Genomic DNA, 27006 nt, shown 5'->3' with positions numbered 1-27006 from the left:
CTTAGAGACCTGGGGAGGTCAGACAACGGAGCTCCGTCCACGAGCTCCTACATTGAGCTCTCCCCTGCCGCCATGTTCAGGCTCCGCCCCGCCCAGTGGAGCCTATCCCTGTACATGCTGGTTACAGTGCATTTCTCTCTGAAATTCTGAGGAAAATGGGTCGTTCCAGACATTGTTCAGAAGAACAGCATACCTTGATTAAAAAGTTGATTGGAGAGGGGAAAACATATAAAGAAGTGCAGAAAATGATAGACTGCTCAGCTAAAATGATCGCAAATGCTTTAAAATGGCAACCAAAACCTGAAAGACGTGGAAGAAAGTAAAAACTACCATTCGAATGGATAGAAGAATAGCCAAAATGGCAAGGACTCAGCCAACAATCAGCTCCAGGAAGATCAAAGAAGGTGTAAAGTTACCTGTGAGTACTGTTACAATTAGAAGACGCCTATGTGAAGCCAAGCTATCTGCAAGAAGCCCCCGCAAAGTCCCACTGTTGAAAAAAAGACGTGTGCTGAAGAGGTTACAATCTGCCAAAGCGCACATTGACTGGCCTAAAGAGAAATGGCGCAACATTTTGTGGACTGATGAAAGTAAGATTGTTCTTTTTGGGTCTAGTGGCCGGAGACAGTTTGTCAGACGACCCCCAAACACTGAATTCAAGCCACAGTACACTGTGAAGACAGTGAAGCATGGTTGCGCAAGCATCATGATATGGGGAGGTTTCTCATACTACGGTGTTGGGCCTATTTATCGCATACCGGGGATCATGGATCAGTTTGAATACATCAGAATACTTGAAGAGGTCATGCTGCCTTATGCTGAGGAGGAAATGCCCTTGAAATGGGTGTTCCAACAAGACAACGACCCCAAACACACCAGTAAAAGTGTAACATCTTGGTTCCAGACCAACAAGATTGACGTTATGGAGTAGCCAGCCAAATCCTCAGATCTTAATCCAATAGAAAACTTGTGGGGTAACATCAAAAATGCAGTTTCTGAAGCAAAACCAAGAAATAGAGAAGAACTGTGGAATGTAGTCCAATTATCCTGGGCTGGAATACCTGTTCACAGGTGCCAGAAGTTGGTTGACTCCATGCAACACAGATGTACAGCAGTTCTCAGAAACAGTGCTTAAACAACGAAATATTAATTAAGTGATTCAAAGGAAAGCAAAATCTTCAAACATTTTTCAGTTTATATAGTGAATGTTTGAGTTTGTAAAGAAGAAAACAAACACTGCTATTTTTTTGAACAGTCTAATATTCACTTTTCTTAAATTTGTTTTTTAGAGGAACAACACAAATTTGATATATTTTTGAAACATATCAAGAGCGACTTCATGGACTTAACATGTACAGTCTGGAGGATAGAAGGGAAAGGGGAGACATGACTGAAACCTTTAAATACATCAAGGGGGTGAATAAGGTTCAGGAAGGCAGTATTTTCAACATGAAACCAAAATCAAGACCACGGGAACATGACCTTAAACTAACTGGAGGAAGGTTCAAAACTAATCTCAAAAAGTACTATTTTGCTGAAAGAGTAGTTGATGCTTGGAATAAACTTACAGCATAGTTAGTGAGACAGTCAACAGTAAATAGCTTCAAACATGCTTGGGACAAGCATAAATCTATACTCAGACAAAAAAAACGCAACCCCCCCCACCAAAAAAAAAGGGACAGACTTGATGGACCACTCTGTCTTTTTCTGCCGGCACTTTTCCATCTTTCTATTCATGCTTCTGGTGTAGTTTTCTCTGCAAAACCCTAAAGTGGACCCCCAGAATAATGTGTCTGTGCCTAGCTTCATCACTCCTATTTGGACCTGTTCCTGCAACTGACAGCTACTGATTGAGAAGTGGCTCCTATTTTGTTCAGTTCTTTTACATATGTATGAATGAGAAGGGGTTGCAGCTGATTGGCTGCAGTCACTCTATTAATGGGAAACCTTGCCAACAAGCCCCTTTGACAAAAGTCAATCAACCTATTGACTTTTGCCAAGCAGGGGGAGCCCACACACTGATCAAAATTTGACCAGTCCCTGCTAGGCCAGACAAATTTCGATCAGTATGTGTGGTCAGTTTTAGTATCAGCCACATCAGCAACACTGGGAGCCAATCAGATCTGCTGCATGCAAATATACTGACAATGAGCATGCCAACAGCAATAGAGAGCCAAGTGAGTGAAGAGCTTACCTTATATTGCTGCTGCTCGTTGTCTGTCCACCTAGCAGGCTGGAGGCAGAGATTTGATTTCCTGCTGGCTGTGCTGCCTGGCAGAGCTGTGTAAATCTGAGGACCGAAGTAACACGAATACAATTCTTTTGGCAGGTAAAACGGTCCATTATATGTATTTTATGTGTGCAATTAGCAGGTTGCCTGACATTCTGATTTTATTGTTAAGGCCAGTTGACCTGTTTTGAAAATTGAGGACAACAAGCCTCTCACTGGCTTTGATGCTTTGACTGACTCATGACAAGCATGCAGCCAGTAAAATCAGAACTTCAGACCTACATGCTTGTTCCATTCATTATTTAATTTACAGAAAATTTTAAAGAAACCGTATCGGCAAGACAGATGGGCAGCTGACATTTTCAGGTTTACTGTAAGAACTTAGGCGTGAAGGGGTTAACAATCAACTCTACTTTGCATAACTAAGGGTAAAACAAATTTTAATGGCTAAGCAAAATTTTGAAACCTTGACGTGTTCATAAAACCCTTCATATCATCACAACTAGTTTGCACATCCAGGTGGATTATACTTTGTTTTTTATCAAGGCACGTTGGGCTTTCATTTGGTGGCAATTGATAATGGATATCTCCTTATTTATTTATTTTTATGATCAAAGAAAACCTGGCCCAAAATAGTAAAAAATACTTTTTTTTTTTTTTAATTAAATTAGCTGTTTATTTCTTGTTCTTACCATAACCTACCACCAAAGAACAACCCAAAAACTATTCTCCAGCTCCTGACAATCGCAGCCATACCACAGATGTGTATGTGATTTGTTGTTTGTACCCGTAGTACAACCCAGAAACAAGTGTGCTTTGTTTTTTCTCCTACCTAAAACAAAAAAAAATCCTGACTTTTGACCTTTACTTGACCTAAACACTAACCATGGCACTCACCTAGATCAAACCTTGATCTAGGCATCTTTTCTTTGTTTATTTTATTTTTTTATATTTATTCTTATACACGGGTTTGTTTGTTTTTTTTTCTCTCTGCAAGGAGAGAGATACAATGTATTTATCCCCTCCAATCAAAGAGAAAGAAACTGTGGGGACAGGCTTCCCAGATAGCCAATCAGAAGCTATCACAGTGACCCTGAATCATGAGTTCTGGGTCCTGATCTTTCGTACGGGACCCTCGCTGAGAGCCCATGGTTTGGTGCTTCCAGCACAAAGGGAGACACGCAAATATGCAGCCCCACGGAAAAAATCCCAGTGCAGTGGGGCCTCATATTTGTATTACAACGGCACCAAAGGGTTAAAGCACTAGGGTATTTGACTAAGCTAGTGAATTTTCCCTTGCAAAGTGAAAGTGGTGAAAATTCATCTGACAAAGAATGCCCAATCATGTGATTGGATGATTGAAGTCAGCAGAGCTTCACCTTCTTCAAGAAGTTAAGGAAAAATTCCGTTGAACTGTGAAATTTCACTTTGCCAAGTGAACAGACTATACTTTAGTGAATTACCCCATTGTGTTGCGTCTGCCTGTTTATTTCCAGTGGGCTCTTAATGAGTTTCAATGTACAAGAACAAGGTACCTGATCCATTTTGTACCAATACATTGTAAGTGTATACACTGGAAGTGTTAAAGGCCCACTTTACTACACTGACATGGGTTGGGGCATCACATACATCAGAAAAAAGGGATGCCCCCTACAGCACATGTACAGGGAGTTTATGAACACACATTAGCATACATTATCCAGCATAAGGGATCGGTTTACTCAAATGGATATGTCAGTTTTCAGTGGAAGCTATTGGGTAAGATCTTGCATTTCCTTTGGCCCTTATAAAGGGGACTGGCTGTTGAAGCCTCCTATTCTAGCCTATGGTGCCGCTCCGCAAACGCCCGGCTGCGGGGCGTTTGCGGAGCGGTAACACCATTTAAACTTCATTATAGGCGTTTGCGGAGCGTTAACGCTCGGCAAACGCCTAGCAACCGCCACTAAACCGCACATGCGGCGTTTGCCGAGCATTAAAAAACGCTCCGCAAATGCCGGACCAACGCTTGCCAAACGCTATAGGGGCGTTTGGCAAGCGTTGGTAAAACAGTCAAGTGTGAACGAGCCCTAAGACTACAAATGTGTGCGGGAGCAGAGCAAGGGGAGAACAAGCTCGCTTCTGGATGTATAAGAAGCTTAGGAGGGATTTTCCCCACCAGACACTTCCAATAACTAAAGTATTATTTTTAGGTAAGACTGACCCTTTAAATGCCAAAGCTATTCTCATTAGATCATGCCGACTGCCCTCTCCCTGTACGCTGCCTGCCTGCCAATAACTCTGTTTTTCTCCGCCTAATGCACAGCACTCAGTGGATTTCATGCTGTTTGAACAGGCCATATTGTTTAATAGCTCTGTGTGTATACAATAGATAGATGAGCCAAGGATGTTGCATGTTTATTGTGTCCAGAGGCCAGCGCTGTTTATGGAATAAGTGCACTGAGTAGGAGGAAGGTGTCAGCACATCGTTATTGTTTTAAGCTGCCTCAGCTGTTCTGGACAAGCCAGTGAACCCACATAGAAAATTAATGAAGGGCCTTGTCTCATGTTTGGCATGATGGCTGTTGATACGGTCAGATGGATATCAAGCTACACAGCCACAGGATGACTTCATTCCAGAGACACATCTGATACTCGAGCAGTTTTCTCTGCACTCACATCGCTCACCGCAATGAGGTGGTAGATGAGAAAATGCGTGCAACATAGATATTTTATTGATTATAATGCTAGGTAATGGGGAATGCAGATATCTTGGTCTCAAAGATGAGGTCAGTATTTAACTGCTTTCTGTTCCACCATGTGGAGTCCTGCTCCATCATGTGGACTTGAAAAGTGACCAGTTTGTATAATCGCAATGTTTGGAAGGATACATTATGCACCTGTCCATCTGAGAACTCCAGTTTGTTGGGATGCTTGCTGATGGTGCAACCAAAAAAAACACTGGCAGGTCAATATTTCCTGTACAGCATAATTTCTCCACATTCTCAGAATACCCCAAGTTTAATCTAGTTTTATTTATTAAAATGTCAATGTATTTTGAAACGTATCTTGATCTGTCTTTGTACTAGCAATCCTCTATACATCCGCATTCAAACTAAGAGGAAGGGGCAGCCCGGAAAACCAATCAGGCATTGGTGCCTAGCATAGTAATTCATACCTAGAAAATTATGATGCTACATACACTTTATACAGCTCTCCCAGAGGGCACATGTATTAGTAAAGGCCTAGTTCACACAGGCATTACTTGACAGGGCCTTGCCACCGAGCGGCTGCATATTTGTGTACAATTTGAAAATACATACAGTCAGGTCCATAAATATTGGGACATCGACACAATTCTAACATTTTTGGCTCTATACACCACCACAATGGATTTGAAATGAAACGAACAAGATGTAGGAATTACAACAGTTTGCATATGAGGGAATAACACACATCTGGCCATGGAACAGCTGAGAAGCCAATTGTCCCATTACTTTTGGTCCCTCAACAAGTGAGAGGCACATATGCAAACTGTTGTAATTCCTACACCGTTCACCTGATTTGGATGTAAATACCCTCAAATTAAAGCTGACAGTCTGCAGTTAAAGCACATCTTGTTCGTTTCATTTCAAATCCATTGTGGTGGTGTATAGAGCCAAAAATGTTAGAATTGTGTCGATGTCCTAATATTTATGGACCTGACTGTATGTGCTGAGAGCACACACCCTTCGCACTCCCAGCACATATGTCCATGACGCATGGAAAAGTCCTGATCTCCCCTTGTGATCGGGACATTTTCCGATCATGTGACCGCAAATCACGGCGGTCACATGACCCTAAAACCCCGCCCAGCCTCCCGGCTTCTGAAACCTCTTAAAGGGCCGGGAGGCGCCAGCGCAAAGAGGTTACAGAGTACACCCGTGTGAGGGCAGTGTTGGCATTGGTGTTCTCTGTTCCACGTACAGGAAGCCTGATTTATGTCAGTTAGGACACAGCAGTTGCATGGACACAGCCTTCTCTCCAAATCTGACATCTGTGCTGGTGCGTGTCTCTGAATTCACGCTGCCGGGGCACAGGGAGTCGTCCCTGTTAGGAGAACACAGTGGTTATCGCTAGTGGCTATAGCCATTGGCAATAATCGCTTGTGGCCACCATGCTGCTGGCAGCACAGTGGCTAAGTGCTTAGCACTTCCACCTAGCAGTGCTAGGGTTGTTGGTTCGAATCCCAACCATGGCACTACCTGCCTGGAGTTTGCATGATCTCCCTGTGCCTGCGTGGGTTTTCTCCATGTACTCTGCTTTCCTTCCACACTCCAGAGACATGCTGGTAGGTTCATAGGTTCATTGGCTCCTGTCTAAATTGGCCCTAGTGTGTGTTTGAATGGGAGTTAGGGATCTTAGATTGTACACTCCTTGAAGGTTAAGGTCTGGTGTATATCTACACTATATATGTAAAGTGCTGCGTAAATTGATAGCTCTATATAAGCACCTAAAAATATAAATTTGACATGCTGGTTGTATCCAAGTTGATCGATGGGATCAACTTGGGTACAATCAGCTGCTCATAGGTGGTTCGAATCTTGGCCGGTCCCTGGTGAACTGGCCGATATTTGAACCATTTATGGCTGGCTTTAGGCTTGAATTCAGTGACCTGTTGTAGCTTATCAATACATTTTGTGTGGCCGACCATCAGCATTATCCTGATAACAGCAATATCTTTACTATGGCACCATCTGTCACCACCTACTTCCATCCGCCTCCATGATGGCTAAGCTATTATTGCTCCATATAGATAATTATTTTTAAAAAAATGAACCTAATTTGAATGAATTCTGTTATGCTGGTTTCTGGGTCTGTTTTATCTGCTTGTGATACAGTACTAGCCCTATAATGTAGCAGACATTGATGTTCTGGTGACTTCCACCTGGTGCAATAATTCCGAGATGTGTATCTGCTGTGTACACCTGTGTTCTGACTGCTGGCCACTACCATGTATCAGGTTCAGCTATGCCTGACTAGGAGTCCTTTTATACCGTTCCAGAGATGTTATCTCTGCCATGTACACCTGTGTTTGGAGTAATGATCTGAGGAGGGGAGGTTCATAGAACTCACACGGTGTATATTTTCTGGTATGTATTGGGTATACCCACGATAACCGGTCTTGTACTGTTTTGTAAGAATTAATTATCCAAGTTGTATGTCTTTAGCAGAACACAGAACATTGAATGCTTAAAAAAAGTATTGAAGTATAATATTCAATAGCTTAATATGTAGTTGTGTGGATATTTGAGAATAGCAATGTGGGACAGTATATCGTGAGGGTGGCTATGCTGACTCCATATGGTCCCACTGCATTTGGGATGTAGCTACACACATTGGCATGTTCCCAGTGTGGATACATTCCTACACCTCAGCACCAGCATGCAAAATCATATTAACTCGGACCATTTGTAACAGCACCGCCCACGGGATAATTGAGCAGGACTAGGAAAAGGGATTGTTTAGTGCTGACGCTTCTGGGAAGTACCAGCATATATATGCTAATATACATGCATGCACATTGGAGTAGGCCAACACTTTGAATCTTGGGGGTTGTAGTGTGAATAGAACAGTGCACGTAATAGTAATACATGTACATTGCTCTTAACTAATTGTTCAGAAGTAAAAAAAAAAAAACATTGTTGGCTGATTAAAAACAAGATGTGATGTTTAGGATATCTTGCTGGATTTTTTGACACTTTAAAGCGGAGTTCCAGCCCTTTAATTTTTTTTTTCTAAAGGCACCCATGTGAGAGTGGCAGCTTAGGCAATGCAAGTTGAGATCACCCGTACTTGTAATCCTTTGCTTTCCTTCTAAAAAATAAATGTACTTACTGCACCCTCATATTGTGACCGCTATCATCTTAAGTGTGGGCATCTGAACCTCGCTCGGACATTCTGCCAGGAAATTGTACCGCTGGCTACCCAGCATGCACTTCCCGTTTTCGCTTCTGCGCAGTGTGAAGAAGGAGCGATCTCGCACCTGCGGAGTGTGAAGAAATCCCCACAATCGTGTCACTTCCGGTCTCATAATAACACAAGATTTTGGTATCAGGCTTTCCCTAGGACTGCTGGGATAGATTACGCTGATATCCCAGAAGCCCTAGGGAATGCCTGATGATGTAATCGCCTAGGCTGCCAGGACCGGAGGTGGGGACAGAAACTACCAATAAAAGGTATTTAGGGAAAAAAAACTACATATATATTGTCAAAACGGACTGTGAAGAGGGAGACCATTTCTTTCAAGGGAGAAAAAAAAGGCAGGAACTCTACTTTAAGCCCCCATTTGCCTGTCTTCTCTTCTTTCTGAACGCTGTATAGCAGCCAAGTAGTGTGACATCAGCGAACCCAACGCTGCCTTCTGTGTCTCCCAGCTCTACCAAGCATGTCCATGTGCCCGTCCCAGCAGTAGGAAGGCTCTCTCTATGTGCCCCATCCCTGTTTAGGAAGTCTGTCACTGTATCTGCCCCCTCTGTACGAAGCCTGTCTTTAGGTACCCACCACCTGTATAGGAAGTTTGCCTCTATGTGCCTACCCCACCTGCTCTCTGTAGGAAGTCTGTCTCTTTGTTCCTGCCCCCTCATTCTTCTGTAGGAAGCTTGCCTTCATGTTCCTTCCCCTCTCTGCAGGATATCTGACTCTATGTTCTTACCCCTTCTGCCCTCTGTGGAAAGCCTGTCACTATGTGCCCAACGCCACTGTCCTCTTTAAAAAGTCGGTTTCTAAGTCCCCGCACCCTCTCCAAATGCCCATCCCCACATCCTCCCCTTTTCCAGCTGGTAGACTCACAAAAGGGTAAGTGCACCATCTTAGGGGCAGTACAGTCTGTTCACACACAAATACTGTAGGTAGAGCAATTGCAGAACAGCGGTTCTGTCTTCTATTGTGCTCTGTCCTTTTCAATAAAGTGGTTGAAAACCTCTGGCATGAAAGAAGAACAAAGCATATCCCTCTATAGTGAGTACTTGTCTCAGTCCAGAGCACGAAGTGTCCTTTTTCTCTGCTGCCCGGTTCCTCTGATATTTGTATGACAAGTTTTCCTGACACTGAAAGATAAAATGGTGGCAGGGGAGAGCACTCCAGCACACAGCCTGTGATTGGCATCCTCAGCTATGTTCCTGTGTGCTGTATGGGGGGGGGGGGGGGTCCTTCCCTCCCCTCCAATCAGCTCTAAGAGCTCCCTTCACTGAGCTCTGTAGAGTAACTTCAGTTCCCTGCCCCCTGCTTTCTGAAAGCTCATATAAGCTATATAAATAAATTCTGCATTCCGTAGTCCTCCCTTCTCTACAGCCATGCAAACAGGTACAGCTTATGTAGGAACACTTGTGTCATCTCTGTGTATCATCTGAGGGCAGTCTCTGCACTGCAGAGGTTTACAACCACTTTAAGTACTGGCGGAACCACCCTGCAGACTGAGGTGTCATGTATGCCTGAATTTAACCTTCTTCTCTTCTGAGGATTTACCCCCTTCCTGGGCAGGCCATTTTTTGTGTTACGCTGCATTACTTTAACTGACAATTGTGCGATCATGCAACGTTGCACCCAAATGAAATTTACATCCTTTTTTTCCCCACAAATTGAGCTTTCTTTTGGTGGTATTTGATCACCTGTGTGTTTTTTTTGTTTTTTTTTTGTTGTTTTTTTTGCGCTATAAAAAAACCCCAACAATTTTGAGAAAAAAAAATATATTTTTGACTTTTTGCTATTAAACATGTCCATTAAAAAAAATAAAATTTCGTCATAGGCCAAATTGTATTCTGCTACATGTTCTTGCTAAATAAAAATAAAAAAATCCCAATACGTGTAAATTAAATGGTTTACATGAAAGTTATAGTGTTTACAAAAGGCGGTATAGATACTGGAATTTATTTTTTTTTTTTTAATTTGTACTAGTAATGGCGGCAATCAGTGACTTATAGCGGGAATGCGGCGGGCATTCTGACACTGGGGGAACTGACTTGGTGTCATTGACATCCCCAGTGACACCAATACAGTGATCACTGCTAAAAAAAAAAAAAAAAAAGCACTGACACTGTACTAATGGCACTGGGCAGAAAGGGTTAACATGAGGGGCGATCAAGGGTTATCTGTGTGCTGGGAGTGTTTTTACATAGGGGGCTGTATCAGTGTGCTTCACTGCAAGCACACTGCTTTGTATGGCTGTGCACAGCCGTCCAAAGCAGTGTGCCCGAGCTGACAGGAAGGAGAACGGTTAGTAAATAGAACAGTTCTCCTCTTCGTCAGAGATCCTCAGTAATCACTAGGCACCAGTGAGTAATCACCGGCTGGGACCCGGTATTTGACAGCCGCGGCTCTGAATGGCACGCAAATGGCCCCCTACCCGGAAATGCAAAATCACATAAATATACATGATTTTGTGCACCCATGCCGCCCTTTAGCAGTATTTCTGCTATAGGGTGGATGGGAAGTGGTTAAACAAATACATTTAGGTTACAATGAAGACAAGCCAGTTTTTGTTTTTTTGTTTTTTTACCATGCTGAATATGACAGACGCACACTGGCTAAATCACACATACTGATCTGCACCTGCTTTTCACAAGCCACCTTTCCATTTGACAGCAGTACTCTGTTCACACCAAAAACCACCCTCTGCCTGTTTAGTTTTTCCTTCGTCAAAAGGGGTCAACCCTAATACAAAGAGGGATTTTTAACATTGACACGTTTTGTTGATTATTAACACGAAGCTGACTACATATCTCTAAAAAATCTGCAAATGGTCTGTAGTTTCCTTTTTAATTGGTTGGAATTGAAAGCAATGCTAGAGGATGTGTATTTTTGTCATCATTTCAGCCTGATGTAACACGGCGTTTGATTTCCTTGCTTCTATTTCTCTAGGATGGAATGAACTGGGTCTGCAAAAATGTTAATGCAAAGAAGAAATAACGAACTGAGAAGAGCCATGGAAACACACAAGACTGCTTTACCGCCGACATTTTCACGTGCAGAGCACTCCGAGGTCACAGCGCACGCCTCTCTTTCCAAAGGACACAACACAAATGCACTCTGTTGGCCTACAGTAGCTCATCTGAAACAAAGCATGTCTAAACTGTTTTTTAGCCTACTTGCCATGTATTTACTATTCAACAAAGTAGTGTTGTATATTAGACGCCTGTGTAACCGAAGATCTACTGTAGGTACAGAAAAGGTTACTTGTTGAATGCCTTTTGTATATTTCTTGGCATCCATGGGTTGTGTAGGAATACTGTTAAATAGAAGCTGCTCTGTACTAATGCCCAGGTGACCTCTATTCACTGTACAAACACTGCAGGTGTGGATGGACTGGGGGGGAAATGGCATTGCTAGTTATGTGTAAATCTACCGCAGATTATATAAAAATGGTATTTATAAGGGACCAACTCATTTCAGCTACCCTTTATGACCGAAGGTATAATATTCACAGTAGTGTCCATTTACACTCAATGGACTTCTATAAAGCAAATGGATGCCTACAGGCTTTTTTTTTTTTTTTTCTAGTACTGCTACGAGATTTAAAGGCTAATTCCATATTTAGGACCACATTTCATGTTACATTCTTATCTAGGGTATATCCAGAAACTTGGTAATATTCTTACACTGTGCCCCCCTCCCAAAACTTGCTTGAATCATGAGTTGCCGCCCCAGGCATATGTTTGATTATGAATTTGGCTCAGTTATAGGTGGCTGCACCCACACAGCTGCATCATCTATTTACAGAAATCTGCGAATGCAGAGAATACAAGTCCCATCTTCTACTGTGGCAGTGGGACTTAGAGAGCTCAATGGAGGACCAATGCGATGACGCCACCGCACTCGACATCCATTGTTTACTTCCAGCCCCATAGTCGAAGCTCAGTACCAACTTATGGTTGAGGGAAGAGTCTGCAGGAGCCTGTGTATTGTACTTGTGATCCACTGATCAAGGTTGTAGTGGTTTGCAGGATCCAATTCAAACATTTATTAAAAGCACTTTTTTTTTCATAAATAACTTGCATTTATTAAATTTAGGCAAAAAGGTGGAATTTGTCTTTAAGGGATCCAGTTGGCTGCTGCAAGTAACAGATCTCGTTGATCTAGTCTTCTTGGGCCCCTTGCATACTAGACATTTAGCCCATGCACATCCAATCCCAGCATTTTAGTGCTCCATGGAAGCACAGGTGCAATGTTCAGTCATGCTGCCTACATCAAGTTGAAACATGCCTGGAACTGGACAGCGATATACACTGTACTAAGTGGCACTCGTGTTAGGGACCTATGTGTTCAGGGACATACAGTTGTGACCAAAATTATTCAACCCCCACTGAAATTGAGTGTTTTGGCCAGTTTGACATTGCTTTTGATCATTCAGTCATCTTGCTTACATTTACATTAAAGAGGCACTTGTAGGTCAGACAAATATAACATAACAGTTATAATGAAATAACCACAAATGTCTTTTCTGTGCTCACAGCATTATCAGTTTTATTCAACCCCCAAGTGACATTCAATCTTAGTACTTAGTACAGCATCCTTTTACAGTTATAACAGCTTTTAAACGTGAAGCATAGCTTGACACAAGTGTCTTGCAGCGATCTACGGGTATCTTCGCCCATTCTTCATGGGCAAAGGCCTCCAGTTCAGTCACATTCTTAGGCTTGCGCACTGCAACTGCTTTCTTTAAGTCCCACCAGAGGTTCTCAATCGGATTTAAGTCTGGTGACTGCGATGGCCACTCCAAAATGTTCCAGCCTTTCCTCTGCAACCATGCTCTAGTGGACTTGGAGGTATGCTTGGGATCATTGTCCTGTTGAAAGGTCCAACGTCTCCCAAGCCTCAGGTGTGTGACGGACTGCATCACGTTTCCATCCAATATCTCCTGGTACTGAAGAGAATTCATGGTACCTTGCACACGCTGAAGCTTCCCTGTACCTGCAGAAGCAAAACAGCCCCAAAGCATGATTGACCCTCCACCATGCTTCACAGTAGGCAAGGTGTTCTTTTCATCATAGGCCTTGTTCTTCCTCCTCCAAACATAGCGTTGATCCATGGGCCCAAACAGTTCTAATTTTGTTTCATCAGTCCACAGAACACTATCCCACAACTTTTGTGGTTTGTCCACATGGCTTTTGGCATACTGCAGTCGACTCTTCTTATTCTTTGGAGACAGCAAGGGGGTACGCCTGGGAGTTCTGGCACGGAGGCCTTCATTACGCAGTGTGCGTCTTATTGTCTGGGCTGAAACTTCTGTACCCACATCTGACAAATCTTTTCTCAGTTCCTCAGCAGTCACACGGGGACTTCTCTCCACTCTACGCTTCAGGTAGCGCACAGCAGTCGAAGTCAGCATCTTCTTTCTGCCACGACCAGGTAGCGTTTCAACAGTGCCCTTTGCCTTGAATTTGCGAATGATGCTTCCTAAGGTGTCTCTTGGTATGTTTAACATCTTTGCAATCTTCTTATAGCCATTGCCCTTCCTGTGAAGAGAAATCACCTCTTCTCTTGTCTTCCTGGACCATTCTCTTGCCTTCACCATGTTTGTAACCACACCAGTAAATGTCTAGAAGGAGCTGAGTATCACAGTCATTTTAAAGCTGCCTAATTGGTGCTTATTATGCTTGATTGCTGCTCGGTGACATCCACAGGTGTTTTCAATACCTGATGGAAAGCACCTGTATGAACCTCTGTTCTTCAGAGTGGTAGTCTTTAAGGGGTTGAATAATTGTGGCAATGAAGAAACCACATAAGAACCATTTACTACTGTATTACATAAACAATTGATGTCATTTTAGTTGCATTTGGGTAGTTACAACGTCCTTGTAGGATTTGATTCTGAATACAATTCCAAATGTACACTATAGTCCCTAAACCCCTTTACAGCATTGGGGGTTGAATAATTTTGGTCACAACTGTATACCTGGTATGCATACATCCCTGAATATTGTATCATGTATTTAGCCCCATCTGGTAGCAGCAGAGCATATTTCAGTTATCCAAATTGTGTACTGTTTGCAAGAAAAAACCCCCCAGAAATTGCCGGGTTTTGTTTCCCTTCGATTCACAAACATTAACCAATGGGCACTACATTATACTGAATCTGTCTTGTAATCCTCTTCTAATTGGTCATGTCTTCTTAAGGTCTAGGTAAAAGAAAGGTTTTGAGAATCCCACAAATTATGTCACTGATGATTCGGTGGATTCATTGTCCTATTAAGGACACATTACAATCTGATAATACAATCTATTTCAGACTTTACTTGTAGCTCTGTGGTGTGAGTGCCTGTCTGGGTATAAATTGAATTACCTGTTTAGGTTAGCACATTTGGGTAAATCTAAAAGAGAGCGCACAGAACTTGTACAACTGTAAATTTAGATTTTCTTAATTAGACATGTGTTCATGCTTGTCCATATTCCTCTGGTGGACAGAATTCAAAGCACAACTTGGGGCTGATTGGGGATCATTCTTCAAATGTTACATACCTTCTAAGTAAAGCAGTGCTGTTCCTCTCCTCATTGCTCTAGGTATGTACAAAATGGTGTTTCCACTGCACTTGCTTAGAATAGCTGGAATGGAGCTTTAAGGACCATTGTGCACTCTCTTTGCATAGTAAATATAGAGAGTTCTGTGCTGTTTTTAATGGGGCTGTGAGGATAATGAGCACTATGGTGCAGTAAAAACGGTGCATTCTATTGTTTTACAGTTCTATTCAAGTGGTAGAAGAGTAGTGCATTTTACATGCATGTTCATGCCTGCATCTGTACAGATTAATGGAAGGCTGCCATTGTGACCTCTTTCTAAAGAGTCTAGGTGCCTGGCACTGGCTGATTTACAGCTTGAACAATTTTATCATCACTGATCTGGGACACATTTTAACTGACTGCATGCATTTACATTAGGGATATGCAGGTATCTAGTATTCCTAAAAGATAGCATTGGTAGTCCACATGTTCCTCTCAGTACAGGTGTACTTTAAAGTGTTGCACTGGTTTAGTACTTCATCCTTACCAACCCACAAAGTTGCATCCATAGTAGAGTGATGTAGCGCCAACCTTTTATTTCTGAATAAAGTGGTAAGGGTTAGTAACTCTGCCTGATTTATATTGCTGTTGGAATTCCCAGTAGACAGATTGTTCTTGCGTTATGTCCCAGTGACCATGGTAGGGGTAATTATTAGCAGTGGGCACACATTAAAGTATAATTAAAGGCAAAATATTTTTTATATTTGTGTTTTTTTCCAGGAGAGAGGAGATGGATTAGAACACCTATTACATTTTCGGTGCCCCCCGTTAAGGAGATTCACTCCCTCTATTTTTACTGTTTACCATGATTATTGAAAGTGAAAGTAAAGAAAACCCCAAATTTTGGGTTGTCCCCAGAAAAGTAATAGAGGGGAAATTTTGTAATAGGGATGCTAATTCTGGTGACCTGGGGGAAGATTACTTTGTGGGGATTATCTCTCACTTCCTGTTTGGCTATGGGACAGGAAGTGATGGCAAGTCTCCCAAACTGGATACAGATTGCAAAAATAACTTGACAGGTGTTGTAACCCTCCCTTATCCAAAATTAAAAAAAAACAAAACTTTAAAGTACAACTAAAGGCAAAAATTATTTTTTTTGGACAGTGTGGAGATAAATTGAAACACCTGTCAGCTATTATTGCTATCTGTGCCTTCTGTTAGGGAGGTTCACCCCTCTCTATTTGTTCTGTTTACCATTATCGAACGTGAAAGTAAAAAACCCTGAAATTTTGGATTGTCCCCAAAAAAATAATACATGGGAAATTTTCCAATGGGGACACTAGTTCTGGTTACATGGGGTTCCCCAAGAAATTCCCTTAATTTGCACTTAATTTTCTCATTTCCTGTTTTGGCTCTGGAACAGGAGGTGATCTTCCCAATGGGACACAGATGGCAAAAATTAAACTGGCAGGGGTTATAACCCCTCCTTTACTGTATCCAAAATGAAAAAAAAAAAGTTTTGCCCATAGTTCTACTGTAAGTAGTAAAACCAGACAGATTCTAAAGGTCAGTAAACACAATAAGAAAATCATACAAGCATTCTGTACAAGGAACAATCAAATATCTGTTCATTATTATAGTGCTTTCTATAGTCTATTCCGATTGTTTAGACGAAAAACAAAGGTGCAAGCTAGAAAAATGTTATTGTATGTGAACGCAGCATAATAGGAGTAGGAGAAAAAAAAACTTGCATGATCAGAAACAAAGAACTACTCGGAAGAATGTAGCAACGAACATTGGAATCGTACACAAGAAAGAACGTTTGCCTATGTAGGCCAGGATTTTTCATACAAGTTAATACCGTTGTCTGTTACAACATGATACGCACCTTCATGGTAAATTAGACAATTGTTCATCCGATTTTCTCATGGTATGTACTATGTTTTCCCTTTCTTGCAAAACAGATTTTGGCTGGAGCTCTCCTTTAAAAGATAAATGCAAGTTTACACACCAGCAACAAATATACTCCCATTAAGGCCCTTCTCTTGTTTTAGAGTAAATAAAAAAAACTCCCCGCACAAGAAGCCATTGTATGCTGTCTGGCACTTGGGTTTCCATATCAACACAAAAGTGAGATTTCCTCTTCAACTACTTGCCGACCACTGTAAGACAGTTTTACTGCTACAGGGTGGCCACTCTGTACAGAATCACGTATACATATTCAGAAGCCGATCAATGGGTGCCGGCCACTGGGTGACCACCGGCAGATGACTCATGCAGCAGATCAGAGGGCTTCTCACCGTCCATAGAAACCCAATCGCTGACTTGCTGGGCAGAGTATACAGTGACTACATTATGAGAAGGTATTTTGTACACCCCCCCCCCCCCCCCAAAAAAAAATATATAGGCCCTGGTAGCACATTGTGTATGTACAAGACCAAACCACCACTGAAATAAACCATTCCAAAATACCAATGGTCTTCATTTTTATTTTAGCTGCCTGGCCTCGGTACTGAGATGTTGGGGTTCTATCTTGCTTTATACACAGTCGGTACACTACATTGCTGCACAGTATTTTCGGTTGCTGTTTTTAGAGTATGCTGTATAACAATCCAATTACAAGTTGAGACTGTCAGTTGTCAGGACAATTTATAGAAATATTTATTCATATGTGTGGTTCAGTTTTTCATGCTGAGAAAGGTACAGTTATTGTTTAAACCAAGTCAATTCCTATTTGCACGTCTGTATATTATTTACATGGATTAAAGCTTCAATATTTCCAAATTATACAATGCTTCACAATTTGTTTTAATATATCTACTAATGCGTGGCTGGTTTTTTTTTTTTTTTTTAATCACCTGTACTGCAAAAAAAATAAGTCTACTTCATTCAGTAAATTTTTTTTAAATATACTATATGCATGGAGTTTGCATGTTCTTCTTGCGCATATGTGGGTTTCCATCAACGTTTCAAAAATATGCTGGTAGGTTAATAGGCTTGTGCCTAATCTGGCTCTAGTATGCGTGTGCTTGTGTGCTTGTACTGCATGTATATACAGTCAGGTCCATAAATATTGGGACATCGACACAATTCTAACATTTATGGCTCTATACACCACCACAATGGATTTGAAATGAAACAAACAAGATGTGCTTTAACTGCAGACTGTCAGCTTTAATTTGAGGGTATTTACATCCAAATCAGGTGAACGGTGTAGGAATTACAACAGTTTGCATATGTGCCTCCCACTTGTTAAGGGACCAAAAGTAATGGGACAGAATAATCATAAATCAAACTTTCACTTTTTAATACTTGGTTGCAAATCCTTTGCAGTCAATTACAGCCTGAAGTCTGGAACGCATAGACATCACCAGACACTGGGTTTCATCCCTGGTGATGCTCTGCCAGGCCTCTACTGCAACTGTCTTCAGTTCCTGCTTGTTCTTGGGGCATTTTCCCTTCAGTTTTGTCTTCAGCAAGTGAAATGCATGCTCAATCGGATTCAGGTCAGGTGATTGACTTGGCCATTGCATAACATTCCACTTCTTTCCCTTAAAAAAACTCTCTGGTTGCTTTTGCAGTATGCTTTGGGTCATTGTCCATCTGCACTGTGAAGCGGCGTCCAATGAGTTCTGAAGCATTTGGCTGAATATGAGCAGATAATATTGTCCGAAACACTTCAGAATTCATCCTGCTGCTTTTGTCAGCAGTCACATCATCAATAAATACAAGAGAACCAGTTCTATTGGCAGCCATACATGCCCACGCCATGACACTACCACCACCATGCTTCACTGATGAGGTGGTATGCTTAGGATCATGAGCAGTTCCTTTCCTTCTCCATACTCTTCTCTTCCCATCACTCTGGTACAAGTTGATCTTGGTCTCATCTGTCCATAGGATGTTGTTCCAGAACTGTGAAGGCTTTTTTAGATGTCGTTTGGCAAACTCTAATCTGGCCTTCCTGTTTTTGAGGCTCACCAATGGTTTACATCTTGTGGTGAACCCTCTGTATTCACTCTGGTGAAGTCTTCTCTTGATTGTTGACTTTGACACACATACACCTACCTCCTGGAGAGTGTTCTTGATCTGGCCAACTGTTGTGAAGGGTGTTTTCTTCACCAGGAAAAGAATTCTTTGGTCATCCACCACAGTTGTTTTCCGTGGTCTTCCGGGTCTTTTGGTGTTGCTGAGCTCACCGGTGCGTTCCTTCTTTTTAAGAATGTTCCAAACAGTTGTTTTGGCCACGCCTAATGTTTTTGCTATCTCTCTGATGGGTTTGTATTGTTTTTTCAGCCTAATGTTGGCTTGCTTCACTGATAGTGACAGCTCTTTGGATCTCATCTTGAGAGTTGACAGCAACAGATTCCAAATGCAAATAGCACACTTGAAATTAACTCTGGACCTTTTATCTGCTCATTGTAATTGGGATAATGAGGGAATAACACACACCTGGCCATGGAACAGCTGAGAAGCCAATTGTCCCATTACTTTTGGTCTCTTAACAAGTGGGAGGCACATATGCAAACTGTTGTAATTCCTACACCGTTCACCTGATTTGGATGTACATACCCTCAAATTAAAGCTGACAGTCTGCAGTTAAAGCACATCTTGTTCGTTTCATTTCAAATCCATTGTGGTGGTGTATAGAGCCAAAAATGTTAGAATTGTGTCGATACCTGACTGTATGTTTGCATGTAGCATAGGGACCTGTAAGCTCCATGAGGGCAGGGACTGATGTGAATGTACAATATATAAAGTGCTGCATAAATTGTCAGTGCTATGTAAATACCTATAATAAAGTGCTTAACCCTCTCACTGCCAGGTCCGTACAGTGTATGAACCTACAGCACTACTTTCAGTGACCATGAGCTTATAGCAAAACTGTTTAGCAGACTCTGCTGAACAGATGGCTTTAATTAGAGCTATGCAGCTAAAATGGGGCACCACTCCACAGCACTACTTTCAGTGACCATGAGCTTATAGCAAAACTGTTTAGCAGACTCTGCTGAACAGATGGCTTTAATTAGAGCTATGCAGCTAAAATGGGGCACCACTCCCCCCCCCCCATGCTTCTAGTTTCTCCAGCCTTGATCACCCCCACACCGATCCAACCAAAACCCCTGTGGCTACCCTGTGCTGGATTCAGGTGCTGCAGGGCAACCACAGGGGCTTTAAAATATTTACATTCACCCCCCCCCACTCCAACCCCTGCCATGCCGACCCCCCTCACTGATGCCGACCTCCTCACCGCTCTGTCACCTGTGCTGCTGGTTGGCTCTCTCTCCTCCCCCTCTGGCCAGCTGATCTTCTGATGGGCACACAGGGAAGCTGTTATCAGAATGGAGAGCGGTGATGGGCTGGTAAATGTGTTTGCCAGCCCCCTACCTTTCCTTGAATGGACATCAGTACTGATCGCTCCTGTGTCCTGAAGTATAATAAACAGTGTTTACTATACCTTAGTTTTGTGAATTATTGGAGTATCTATACAGACTCCTATTAATTCATGTACAGTGCAGCTTAGGCTGCAGAGAAAGGGACGGTCTTCAGTCCCTTTCTCTGTCTCAATAGAGAGACATCAGGGGTCTGTTTAGACCTTTGATATCTCACCAAAGCCCTCCTGAAAAATAAGTACAAACAAAAAATAAAATTGTAAACAAAAAAAAAAAAAATCACAAAAGAAAAAAACATAGTAAGTCATAATTATAGTGCAGTGTTTCAACATTTTTTCAGTCAAGGCACTCTTTAAAATTATGGACAGTCCCAAGGCACCCTATTCTAAAATGGGGTGCCTCTAGACTGTCCATAATTTTAAAAGGACACCCCATTCTAAAATGTGAAAAACTATTCTACTAGTTTTATATAACACAGCAACATCCACACACGTAGGACACCCAACATTAGAGGTGATTTATTCTTCCAAAACAAATACACTTTTGCACACTGGTACAGACTAGTATTCCAGTGTTTCTCTTCTCCCTCAGTTTTCTCCATCACTGTGCTAATGTGACCCCAGATTCTGTGCAGGCAGCTGACATCCTCCTTATCAACTGATGATGTCATTGGTTGTCAGGATACCGGTGGCTAAAAGGTAGTAATGATGCACAATGAAAACCTGTGGCTTTGTGTAACTAAAAGTCAGGCTTGTTCCACCTACTGGCTTGTATACAAGTTTTGGGCAACTTGTAGACATTTTGCCAAGGCACCCCTGAAGATACCTGAAGGCACCCTGGTTGAGAGAGGCTGCTACAGTGCACTCCCCTGCAAGGCCGTGTTCACCTGCACAAGGATGCTCAGGTGTTCCATGCATCCCTGTGCAGGCAGTCCCATTGATGTAATTTGGGATGTAGCAACTGCAGGAACACAGCCGGTGCTTCCAAATTGACATCCATGTGGGTTCGGGTGCATGTCCCTGAGCTCAAACTGTCCGTGTTCAGAGTCGTGCACCCACACCTACACAGATGTCAGATTGGTAGTGCAAGGATTCAACCTATGTCTGTAGCCCCCTTGTCCTCCTTATTTTCACCACCAGGCCTGGGAGAAATAAAGCTCTGACACCGAAGTGTGCAAGCTAAATCTCTGAAAGTTTAATGCAAAACAAGAACGGTTTTACAGAACTCAGTAGGCGTTGCTTAATCTCAGGATGACCAATGAAACATTCCATTTTTATCAATATAGTTACGTGAAGAACAGAAACTGCAAATAATTGAGGGATACCATATAAGGTAGTTCCTTTTAGAGAAATTAAACTAGTCTAAGGAAACGAGAGAGAAGTTACAAAACCGAAACTAACTTCACACATCTAGAAATGGAGGCATTATACAAAATGGATGCCAGTTATTAAGACATATTTCCTTACAGGTAGCAGCGGCTGTGCCCATGCAGCCTCTGCATCCCAATTGACATGAATGGGGATGCACAGAATACCTGGGGACACTAGTGGGTACACTATATTGCCAAAAGTATTGGGACGCCTGCCTTTATACGTGATGAACTTTAATGGCATCCCAGCCTTATTCCGTAGGGTTCAATATTGAGCTGGCCCATCCTTTGCAGCTATAACAGCTTCAACTCTTCAGGGAAGGCTGTTCACAAGGTTTAGGAGTGTGTCTATGGGAAGGTTTGACTATTCTTCCACCCCAAACTCTCTCATCCATGTCTTTATGGAGCTTGCTTTGTGCACTGGTGCGCAGTCATGTTGGAACAGAAAGGGGCCATCCCCAAACTGTTCCCACAAAGCTAGGAGCATGAAATTTTCCAAAATGTCTTGGTATGCTGACACCTTAAGTGTTCCCTTCACTAGAATTAAAGGGCCAAGCCTAACCTCTGAATAAAAACCCACTCCATAATCCCCCCTCCACCAAACTTTACACTTGACACAATGCAGTCAGGCAAGTACCATTCTGGCAACCGCCAAACCCAGATTCATCCATCAGATTACCAGACAGAGAAGCATGATTCATCACTCCAGAGAACTTGTCTCCACTGCTCTAGAGTACAGTGGCATCATGCTTTACACCACTGCATCCGACGCTTTGCATTGCACTTGGTGATAGGCTTGGATGCAGCTGCTCGGCCATTGAAACCCATTCCATGAAGTTCTCTGCACACTGTTGTTGTGCTAATCTGAAGGTGACACGAAGTTTGAAGGTCTTTAGCTATTGACTGTGCAGACAGTTGGCGACTTCTTCGCACTGTGCACTTCAGCATGCGCTGACCCCGCTCTGTCATTTTATGTGGCCTACCACTTCTTTGCTAAGTTGCTGCAGTTCCCAATTGCTTCAACTTTGTTATAACACCACTAACAGTTGACCATGGAATATTTGGTAACAAAGAAATTTCATGGATGGACTTATTGCACAGATGGCAACCTATCACAGCACCACACTTGAATTTACTGAGCTTCCCAGAGCGACCCATTCTTTCACAAATGTTTGTAGAAGCAGTCCGCATGTCTAGGTGCTTGACTTTATACACCTCTGGCCATGGAGGTGAATGGAACACTTGTATCCAATGATTTGTTGGGGTGTCCTATTACCTTTAGCAATATAGTGTATGTTGTTTGGGGGGGTCTGTAGCCTCCCTAGCGGTATGATTATGTCCATATTTCTGTGCTCAAAGCGGTACATTTATTTGCATGGAAATATGTAGTTTTATTTATTGTAGGCTGTAATTTTTAGGAATAACTCACTGAAATCTGTCCGAACAAGAGTCTAGTAAACATTCCGGGTATGTTGAAATTTGAAACAGGAAATCATAAATTATAATTTAATAATCATAAAAAATATAATAATACATTTAATTCAATAATATAATCAAACCAAAAACACTGAAATTTGAAATATAGCGCCAAGTTCGCACATCACTGAGCAAAGTCTCAAAATCGTTTTCAGTGTCTGATGACGAATTTCCCCACGAATCATCACTCAATTCTAGCTGGTCTAAAACCGCTTTTGACCTAAAGGGAAGCTTTTTGGATGCCATGGACTTTTCTCAGTTTCAAGGCAGAAAGAACAGTAAAAATGCAGGCAGGGCACAGGACAAAGCACTCGGGACAAAATGTATGTGAAATGGTTTGATACAGTAATGTTTTACTATGTGATTTTAGTGAATTTAGTGAATGTCACTTTTAAAATTTCCCGCCAGTTCCTTCCCCCGTTGCAGGGAACAGAACCCGGAAGACAGATGCCAGCATCGGCCTGGAGGACATTGCCAGGGACACTGCAGGGGGGACGTCGCGGGAGCGCAGGACAAGGTAAATGAAGAAGAGATCCCGGAGCAGTGCTGAAGGGTATTCCCGAGTGTAGCTCGGGGTTACCGCTTGTGGTGCTGAAACTTTACCCCGAGCTACACTCGGGAATACCTCCAGGGAGGTTAACAAACTCTGAAAGCTGTAAGGGGAAAAAAAAAAGAAAGGAATGGAAAAATTGCAAAAATGGCCTGGCTAACTGAGTTTAAAAGTGGAGCGCAGGGCCTGGTAGCGAAAGTGTTAAAGGAAACTTGTGCGCAGAATACCATTTCGGACTACCTGTTGAAGACACTAGTCAGAAGCCATGATCTGCATACTTGCTCTCGGTCAGTGACAAAGTATTAAAGCCTTTGGATCAACAACTCTACCAGGGAACCAGCATTCAGTAATGACAGCCTAGCTATTTTCTATGTACTGATTTTCTTTAAGTGCAATAACCCAAAGCAACCAATGACCGTAAATGTTGTAGTGGTCTGTATTCAGCCTTGTAAATCTTGATTGCTTGCTATGAGTTAAAAACTAGCACTCAATAATTAAGGCTATGTGTTGCCACCGCTGTTTTTTTTTGACTCATAGTGAGAGCTCCTGAGCAGTGTTACTTTATGGAACATACAGCGCATCCAGAAAGTATTCACAGCGCTTAACTTTTGCCACATTTTGTTATGTTACAGCCTTATTCCAAAATGGATTAAATTAATTTTTTTCCTCAACATTCTGCAAACAATACCCCATAATGACAATGTGAAAAAAGTTTGTTTTGAAATCTTTACAATTTATTACAAATAAAAAATGAAAAAAAACACATGTACACAAGTATTCACAGCCTTTGCTCAATACTTTGTTGAAGCACCTTTAGCACCAATTACAGCCTCAAGTTGTTTTGAGTATGATGCTACAAGCTTGGCACACCTATTTTTGGGCAATTTCTCCCATTCTTCTTTGCAGTACATCTCAAGCTCCATCAGATTGGAAGGGGAGCGTCCGTGCACAGCCATTTTTCAGATCTCTCCAGAGATGTCCAATCAGGTTCAAAGTCTGGGCTCTGGCTGGGCCACTCCAGGACATTCACAGAGTTGGCCTGTAGCCACTCCTTTGTTATGTGGGCTGTGGTGTGCTTAGGGTCGTTGTCCTGTTGAAAGATGAACCGTCTTCCCAATCTAAAAGGTCCAGAGCGCTCTGGAACAGGTTTTTTTCAAGGATGCCTCTGTACATTGCTGCATTCATCTTTCCTTCAATCCTGACTAGTCTACCAGTTCCTGCCACTGAAAAACATCCTCACAGCATGATGCTGCCACCACCATGCTTCACTGCAGGGATGGTATTGGCCAGGTGGTGAGTTTTGCCTGGTTTCCTCCAGACATGACACTTCGCATTCAGGCCAAAGAGTTCAATGTTTGTTTCATCAGACCAGAGAGTTTTGTTTCTCATGGTCTGAGAGTCCCTTAGGTGCCTTTTGGCGAACTCCAGGCGGGCTGCCATTTGCCTTTTACTGAGGAGTGGCTTCTGTCTGACCACTCTACCATACAGGCCTGATTGGTGGAGTGCTGCAGAGATGGTTGTTCTTCTGGAAGGTTCTCCTCTCTCCACAGAGAAATGCTGAAGCTCTTTCAGAGTGACCATCGGGTGCTTGGTTACCTTCCTGGCTAAGACCCTTTTCCCTTGATCGCTCATTTTGGCCAGGCGGCCCACTCTAGGAAGATTCCTGGCGGTTCCAAACTTCTTCAATTTACGGATGAAGGAGGACACTGTGCTCATTGGGACCTTCAATGCTGCAGAAATTTTTATGTACCCTTTCCCATATCTGTGCCTTGATACGATCCTGTCTTGGAGGTCTACGGACAATTCCTTGAACTTCCTGGCTTGGTTTGTGCTCTGACATGCACTGTTAACTGTGGGACCTTATATAGACAGGTTGATGCCTTTCCTAATTATGTGCAATCAACTGAATTTCCCACAGGTGGATTCCAATCAAGTTGTGGAAACATCTCAAGGATGATCAGTAGGAACAGAATGCACCAGAGCTCAATTTTGAGTGTCATGGGAAAGGCTGCGAATACTTATGTACATGTTTGTTTGTTTTAATAAATTTCAAAGATTTTAAAGTGAACTTCTTTCACGTTGACATTATGGGGTATTGTTTGTAGAATGTTGAGGAAAAAAATGAATTTAATCCATTTTGGAATAAGGCTGTAACATAACAAAATGTGGCAAAAGTTAAACATCTTACTGTATTACTAAAAGCTGTTTATTCTTGCAGGTCCAGCCTTGTAACCAGTTGTCGCTGCAATTTCAGTATGTCAAACTGCAGCAAACCGAAAAAAATTTACATGTGCAGATTCTTGTGGATAAAATCCTCAACAGTTAAGGCTGCCTGCAAAAAGCCCCTCACATATATGCTCTTTCAAGGCAGATTTCTTTTTGGGGAGGCACTTGACCTTTATCAAAGATGTCACAGGAGGAATGGTTTTACTTACACAGCAAAAGATTTCAAAACCTACCTCCTCAGAAGCCACTACATTCTCAAAACACAGAGGACCCCATCTATCTACCCAGGCTTTAACTTCAAAACCAACGTTCAGTTCTTCCTTTTGGCTCAAGACTTGGGCCACAAAGCCTACCAAGTCTTCCCCAAAGCTCTCTTCTCAATGACGCTCTCACTCCAAAGATTGGGGGACATCTGTTACAGTTTGCTTATCTCTGGATTGTAGACATCCCAGACCTGTCAGTTTAATTAGTTGTTTAAAAGGGGTACAAAACACTACCCCCCCCCCCCACACTGATTTTCTTCTTCTAAATCAACGAAAAACTGTCCAAAGACATGCCTTGCCTTGTCCCAGGTAGTAGTTATGTCAGTACCCCTACAAGATAGGTTCAAATGATTTTATTCAAACCTGTTTATAGTATCAACAGGTGTATTCCAAAATTTCACATGAAATTTGCAAAACTAGCAATTGCCTCCCTGAGAAAGGGGGAATGGCTGAAATCCGTAGACATCCATTTATCTACTTCATCTGTGCTTTCTGTGCTTTGCAGTGGCAAACACTCATTTAAGTATATCCCACTGCCCTCCCAAAATATTCACAAAAGGTCCTAGCACCCCTTTTTGCCTTCTCAGAACTCGGGGCATACAAGTCACAAGTTATCTAGGAGGACCTTCTGAAGAACTAATATCCCTATGGCTGTCTACAAAAGGACACATGACAGTTCAGATGCTCCAGGCTATCAGCTGGGTGATCAATTTTCAAAAATATGCTCTCCAGCCTTCTCTTCACCTGGAATACTTGGGGAATGTATACATCCCAAACAAATATTTTCCTTCCAGAGAAGAACGTTCTATCTAGGAGCTCACGCTCAAGAAGTGAGGTCAAAGAGACATCCCGCAATGAGTGGTTGGGGGCAGGGCTAGGGGGGGGGGGTTGGGGGCAGGCCGGGGGGGGGGGTTGGAGGCGGACTTGGGCAAGGTTGGGTGGGGCAACTGGTGGAGAGTAAGGTTTGTGCCTGGCTAGTAGGTCTAGACTCAAAATTTTAAGCCCTGAGTTAAACAATGCCACGGTTGTGACATACATCAATAAAGGGA

The 27006-nt window shown here is 42.5% G+C and overlaps 1 protein-coding gene across 1 annotated transcript in view; it reads left to right on the top strand.

The window, feature by feature from the left end:
- Window positions 1–17472, top strand: part of ARL3 (ARF like GTPase 3) — a 98546-nt gene extending 81074 nt beyond the window's left edge. The window contains exon 6 of the mRNA XM_089683305.1: window positions 11105–17472. Within this exon, the coding sequence (XP_089539431.1) occupies window positions 11105–11152 (48 nt within the window). The 3' untranslated portion in view covers window positions 11153–17472. The remainder of the gene's footprint in view (window positions 1–11104) is intronic.
- Window positions 17473–27006: the final 9534 nt, after the last annotated feature.

Source organism: Staurois parvus, unplaced genomic scaffold (assembly GCF_062004578.1).
Source record: "Staurois parvus isolate SC_StPar_1 unplaced genomic scaffold, SC_StPar_1.0 ptg000303l, whole genome shotgun sequence".
NCBI classification, from domain to species: domain Eukaryota; kingdom Metazoa; phylum Chordata; class Amphibia; order Anura; family Ranidae; genus Staurois; species Staurois parvus.
This window is presented reverse-complemented; position numbering and strand designations above follow the sequence as displayed.